The 7,087-nt window shown below is 39.5% G+C and overlaps 1 protein-coding gene across 15 annotated transcripts in view; it reads left to right on the forward strand.

Moving 5' to 3' along the window:
• Positions 1-5,962, forward strand: part of CDHR2 (cadherin related family member 2) — a 68,005-nt gene extending 62,043 nt beyond the window's left edge. For all 15 annotated transcript variants that reach the window (XM_039356721.1, XM_039356714.1, XM_039356720.1 and 12 more), the window contains 8 exons: positions 288-368; positions 804-881; positions 1,568-1,628; positions 2,701-2,825; positions 3,073-3,186; positions 3,982-4,062; positions 4,356-4,419; positions 5,699-5,962. In XM_039356721.1, the coding sequence (XP_039212655.1) occupies positions 288-368; positions 804-881; positions 1,568-1,628; positions 2,701-2,825; positions 3,073-3,186; positions 3,982-4,062; positions 4,356-4,419; positions 5,699-5,857 (763 nt within the window). In that variant the 3' untranslated portion in view covers positions 5,858-5,962. The remainder of the gene's footprint in view (positions 1-287; positions 369-803; positions 882-1,567; positions 1,629-2,700; positions 2,826-3,072; positions 3,187-3,981; positions 4,063-4,355; positions 4,420-5,698) is intronic.
• Positions 5,963-7,087: the final 1,125 nt, after the last annotated feature.

The following is a 7,087-nucleotide window of genomic DNA, read 5'->3' on the forward strand; positions in this document are numbered from 1 at the left end:
AAATAGAGCTGCTAAAGATAGCTGCCCCTTTCCCCTCAGATTTACCTTCACCAATCCCATATTTAAAATGTGGTTTTGAATTATGGCCCTCTAATGATATAAATGTCTCATATAGTAATGGTGCAAGATAGGCCATGTACCAGAGAGAATTGGAATATGCAATGAAATGACATAAGTAATGATGATTTTACAGTTTGTGAACATTAACTGGGTTTCCTGCAATGCAATGGTATGGGTATTTATAATGGAACCCTGATGATACATGTACCTTTTTAATATGCTTCCAGAATTCTGAGCAAAGCAACTGAATCAACAGTCTACATAGCAGCAATCTATGCAGATGATTCCTCAACCTCCAAATCTGACAGGTGATTTGAACAGAGGGAAGCAATAGTAGTAAGGAAATAACTTGAGGTTAAAAAGCATATGAAATGGCTGATGAAGAAAGAGGAGAGGCATGTTGAAATATTGGAGGTATATTTTACTACAACAACCAGCATAGGCATACTCGGTGGAATATTACAGTGTTTGTATGGTGTTGGTAGACCATATGAAAATGGAAGGAGAGTTTTGAGATTTCAACATGAAGTTAGCATCTGAGTGAGCAGTGTAGTTACTTTTTATGAGTGATCAGGCTGCCTTTATAACACTGATTTCTTAGGTTGCTTTTTTTTGGGGGGGGAAGGTGACTGGAAAGAGCCATTTCTTTGAGATAGCTCTTTGATTGGTAACAGTTCTAACAAGGTCATGCTGGTACTGTCTCTTCAGTCCATCCATCTTATGTGTCCTTTTACCTTCTGTAGGGCTCTGGAGCATACAGTGATGGATGCCTATTTTGTTTACAAGAATGGCACAGCTCTGACTGATGAACAAGTTCTCATGTAAGTGTCACATTGCTCTCAAGCAAATGGGGAAGGAACAGAGTAAAGTAAAAATCCCATTTGGAAGGCTGGCCCATTCAGCTGTTAGTTTGACAACGCTGGAAAAGGAAGTGGTCAAATTAAAAAGAAAAGATAGGGACCTTTAAATGAACCAAACCTTGTCCCTCACTCCCATCCCCAATAATTTAAGCTAAGAATCATCCCTTCTAAACCAGGGGTGTCAAACTGCTGGCCCGCGAGCCGGACACATCACGATGAAACCAAGCCTACTCCATTGCTGGCAATGGGGAAAAAGTTCTGATACATCATCGATGTCACGTGATGTTGCAAGTTTGACATGTCTGTTCTAAACCATATTTTAGACCTAGTGCTTCTCTCCCTATCCCCATGTAATTTCAGCTCTATATACATCTAAATATATCAGTGTATATAGAGCTAATAGGAAAATCTGATGGAGAACAGAGGAAAAATAATGCAGAGCAAGGCAGAGATTGAGGAAGTAATTGGTAGTGGATAGTTTAGCATAATGGCACACACACAAAAAAAGGACCTGCAAAGGCACTGAGAAGTTGGAAATAGACTTTTCATTCATTTTTTAAATAGAACTTTAATTCTATTGTAGTTGCAAACACCAAACTGCTCTTGGAAAACACTTACTAATCAACCTCAAAATATGTTTTCTCCAGGCTCATTCGAAGAAACCCTGAAGAGCTGCAAAGCCTTACCGCTCATGGCTTGTTAGTCATTGTGAGAGTTTTAATATCCTTTTAATGCTTCTAAATTCAGATGAATTGAATTTGAAAACAAAACAGAAAAGTAGGAATGGGAGTATTGTAAAAAAAAAAAATTAAGATGGGAACATCCAAGGGAAGGACAATAATTTTGTGGCAGAAATGAGCAAAACAGCTAAGAGAGAAGCCATATCTTCTTCTTGTACCATATCCGTTATCAGACGTTGGCGATCATATTGGCAATCCTGTTTTTATCAGCAGCCGCACGAAAAAGTGCTGCTGAGTTTTATCCAAACCAGTCCCTTAGATTTTGAAGCCACAATGTTCTTCTTCTGCCTGGACCTTGTTTGCTTTCAATCTTTCCCTGGAGGATTAAATGGAATATGCCGTATTTTTCTGGGTGTCGCATCACATGTCCAAAATATTCTAACTTTCGTTTTTTAATTGTTTTGATGATTTCCCCTGGCTTTCCCAGGCGGCTTATCGCCTCCTCATTTCTTGTCAGCTCAGCTTATACATAACAGCCGCCTGTAAATCCACATTTCAAATGCTTCTAGTCTCTTCAGGTGGCCATATAGATGAAGCCAAACTTTCATCTGGAGAAATAAGCATCTAGCAATAGGACATATGCAACTTTAGATTACAATTTTTGCATTCCCTTGTTATTAACCACACTGGGTGGCAATGATGGAATTGTAATCCAAAAGCTTTGGAGGGCAACTAGAATGGGAAAGCTCTGTCTATATAAAGTCCTTCTCAATCAAACTGAGCACCTAATGGCTCCTTGGACACATGGGTACAATTTTCTTGACAATACTATGGAAGAAGTCCTTTTCTGTGATCCCCCCCAATAACTTCCCACCATAGGCTTCAGCGTTAGCCTGTGTAGCACAGATCGGTTCTCCCCCCCCCCCAAAATTAGCATTTTCCTGATGTTTAGACTACAGCTTCTATAATGCCCAACCAATATGATTCTGCTGAGTGCAGACAATCTGAGTTGCAATTTGATATGGGGAGCATCAGAATGGGGAAAGCTAGAATGGACTCTATACTGAGTGAGCTATTATAAGCCATTTGTATGTTTCCAGGGTCCTGCGGATGTGAAAGAACCTGAGAAAGGGATGGAGTTGTTTGGTATTATTATAGGGTTGGCAGCAGCTGTCTTCGTCCTCCTCCTCCTGCTGATTGGGACAGTAATTGGCATGAGGAAAAGGTACACCTTCCCCATCAGCCCAATTTTCCAATGTTTTTCTTCTATTCCTGATCAGAATCTGAGTGAATTCATTGCACCCAGGATTTTACCTCTGGTCGCAAGCTCTATGTCCTTTTGCCATACTAGATTGGCTCCACATCTTTAAAAGGCGGGGCAGAAACCTTCCTCAGATGGTCTATTCTTCTACTATTAAGCTTTCCCATCAGCCCATTTGTCAGACTGGTACAAACTTTCTTTCTTTTTGCAGTTATACAAGGAAATTGAAGGCACTCAAAGCCTTGAAGGTGGCTTCACATTTCTCAGCAAATGGAGTGCAGCAAGGACCTGCCATCCCTGGGACCAATAAATACAATACAGAAGGGTATGTAGGCATAGGGAGTTGCTTGTTGCATTAGAGAGAAGCAGGTACAGCTTGTGACAGAGGTCCTTAATTGTGGAGGGATGCACTTCTTGGTTGCGTTAGAGATTGGGTTGTGCTTTCTTGGTTGCCTGCATTTTTAGTTTTTATAGGTTTTGTGATTGGTTTTATTCTATTTAATTTTGGTTTGCTACAAAATCATTGATAGAGGTGGCCGTATCAATTAGATGGGGGGGGGAAGAGGATCAATTGATGTAGATACTGTAGATGAAATGCAAGTAAGAAGTTTAAGTTGCTACCTCCTGAAAGCCATCTAATCCTTTACATTGCTAATTTTCAATTATAAAACTCCATCTGTTGGTCAGATCCTATGCCGAATTTGAATAGGTTAAAATATATATAGCATCTTCAAATGAACAAAAAGCTGAATGTGATTACAATTGGAGACCTTGTAAATTATAGCAAGGTTGTACTGTTGAAACAATACAGAAGTGACAAGAAAAATGAAAGACCGTCCTATCAGTCTTTGAAAAATATGAAATCTCTCCCTCTCCGGCTTCAATTGCTTGTTGCTTGGTTGGAAGGAAATCCACATTGTGGAAAATTAAAGTTTTAGTCAGTCCCTTTGCAGGTCACCTTGGCTGTTTCAACTGATGGTGTATAGCTTGTGGCATGCGCAAGAGTAGCTGTAGGGCATGTATGCTGCCAAATGATGTATTATGGCATTCTCTGCTTGGCATAGGGTTGGTTACATTTCTGATACATAAAGATATTTCTGTGTAAAACATTCTGCTGCAGGGCTAATCCTGTGCTTGGTTTCTCCTTGGATCCTTCTGTGAACCTTGGCTTTGAAGAAAATGCCAGTTCTGAAGTGGCCAGGTAGTGTGATGAATTTAATCTTTAATTAATCATCATCTATGCAAACACAGATTGTGATTAATGCTGATGTGATTGCTTTACTTATCAAAGCTTTATCTTGTACAGTTCTCTTTGACCCTCACCCTCCCCCCTCATTACTTTTGGCACCGAGGTGTCAAAATTTCCATATGTGCTAAAAATTAGAAACCATAGGGGTCTCCAGGATGGGTGGAGGCAATAATGGGGTTATGGAGACTTGCCAGCTAAGATGATAAATAGTTCCTAGGCCAATCAAGCTGCTTTTTGTATTACAGCCTGAATTCTCTGGATGAAAATATGGTTGATGCCTCACACGATTCATTTCCTGCTAAACTGAAAGTAAGACCCCTGTCATTATTTTATTGCACATTTTTTGCATGCTGAATATTTTTGGGTAGGGTATCCTTTGTTGCAAGTAAATATATTACTTGCTTTACTAAGTTAAGCTCCTTTATTTATAAGGGATTTTTTTTTAAGTAATAGAGATGTTCATATATGGAAAGTATTAAAACTGAGTTACATTATCTTTACATTCCTGGGTGGCAAGTCAAGCCCTACTTTCACCTTCTGCTTGATTTGTGGTTAACACATACAATGATAAATGGAAATTATCTGCTGTCCTGTCCTTTATTTACAAAGGCTTTTTCTGTTTTGGGCAGAATCTCTGTCCTTTTAGCCAAAACCTTAAGGACTGCTAAATAAGCTGGATTCACACTTTGTGGTTAAGTTATTGAGTGGTTTGGTTTATAACATATCATAAACAATAATTTACAAATCACAATTTTTGGATTTCTGTAACTTACAAAGCCAGCACCACAGGAACAAGATTTGTGGGTTATCCCAATCTCTTCATGAAGACGAAATTATCTGTAAGGATGCAGCTATATCTGTACGCCCATCTCTCTGGTTCACCTCTTACTGCTAATCTGATCTTCATGAAGAATTTGGGCTTGTGCTGCTCAGTTTTTATATCACTTCTGTTGTTAGGCCTGTCCAGTCTATACAAGGAATGGCATGATAAATAAGTCTGCCATATGTTCACACAATCACAGCCATAGTCTATGCTGTGCTTGGCCGTTTACAAGGATACCAGATGGCCAAATGTGTATTTGGAAAGACACACGTTCATCTTGCTGTGCTGTGCTCTAGCTTTCTGGATCAACCCCCGCCCAAAGAAAATGCTTTTCACATACTTAACAATTTTCCCCAACTTGGGATCCTATAGGTGGGCTGGGAATACAAATTTCAGAATTTGTCACTAGTGTAGACAAAGGCTAGAGATTCTAGAGATGCACTCTAAGTCCATTTGGAGAGTACCACGTTGGAGATAGCAGTTTTACGATACAACAGAAGCAGCAGCTTCAACAATTGCATATTCCCATTTTTCTGCTATAGATTTGCTGTTAGAGGTACCTTCCAGCTCTCCTATATGTAAGGATGTGAGACAAAAACAGTGTAAGAAGTGGCTATTTTTAAAAAAATATCTAGATCTCAAGTCTTAAAACTAATAAAGCCTGGGAAAAGGTATCTATATTATGTGATGATCCAAAACTGTCGTTATCCATCACTTGCCATCCACAGAAACAATAATTTTTAAATACGATTTTACTATTTCCAGCTGGACAAAGCAGATGCTCAGTGGGAAATAAACCATTTGGAAGAGCCCTTGAAAGCTGCTTTAGACAGTCATAGGAAGAACAAGCCACTGCAGCAAGGGGACTCCAAGAAGGTATCTCTAGACTTTGGAAACTCTTCCTTGGATACTACAGAAATGTGACTGTACCCATTTCCTTCTGGCAAAGCAGTATCTCATATGTATAGCAGCTGTGACCTGAAGATGCTGAAATACTAATGAAATAAATTATAAAACATTGGAATATTGGCTTCTCTGTAGCCTGGATTAACTCAGGTTCTGTACCGTAAACTGTACATCTGCTCTAAACTAAGAAGCAAAGATCAGACTGAAGAAGATCATAGAACTGGAGAACTGGAAGAAGCTTCTTGGGTCATTAGGTCCAGCATCCTGTGGGTTTAGGAATCCAACTGAAAGATACATATCGTACATGTGGCTACTGCACAACATTGTTAGGGTATTTAGTAAAACAAAATGCTTCAAAGGAGACAAGACAGAGAAGAACAGTTTAGTATGAAGATAGTAGTAATGATATGATTGAAAATATTGGACTAGAAGCTGGTCACTAAGAGTTCTGATCGTGGTTTAATGGGATATGACAGGAATGACTTCGGGCCAGTGATGCATGAGCTTGTCCATGTAATCAGTAAGAGTCACAACTAACTTATAGACACTATTGGTTTCTGGGTAGACACCTTCCAGGTTCTTGTCATCCTATCACACCATTGCTGGAGAAGACATAGGTCTCTTGGTACTTTATTACAAATAGAGCAAAGACGTCCAGATGGTAGTTTTCACGGGAAACTCAAGATATCTTCAAAAATAATCCAGTACAATTGTTCCCCCCCCCATTCTTAAAGTTTCTGCACAAAGTAGTGATAATATCAAAACTTTTTAATCTCTAAACCTTACTCAGATACTTGGAAATGAGCTAGAACAATGCCAGCAAACACACATTATTTTCTAGTATGTACCATTCTTTGTATGTGTTTTCACTTTTTGGCTAATTGTTGGTCAGCAGGTATGATACCACTTTAAGAAAGAATAAGGCAATTCCTTTTTGGGTATCAGAAGAAAACAAATATTTCTTAATCTAGTACAGTGGTTCTCAACCTGTGGGTCGGGACCCCATTTGGGGTCGAACGACCATTTCACGGGGGTCGCCAAACAACGCAGTCCGCCATTTTTTTCCCCCTTTTCCTTAGCTGTGCTACTCCCTTTTATTCTATTGGCTTTTGAAAGCCAATAGAATAGACTCTCTTGAATAGAGTCTAATTCTATTGGCTTTCAAAAGCCAATAGGAACTGTCCAGGCTGTCTCTGCCCTGCTGAGCCCGCCAAAAGTCCCATTCTGCAAACGGTGCTACACCAATTG

This window comes from Crotalus tigris, unplaced genomic scaffold (assembly GCF_016545835.1).
Source record: "Crotalus tigris isolate CLP2741 ecotype Arizona unplaced genomic scaffold, ASM1654583v1 scf7180000018829.1913635, whole genome shotgun sequence".
Lineage (NCBI taxonomy): Eukaryota > Metazoa > Chordata > Lepidosauria > Squamata > Viperidae > Crotalus > Crotalus tigris.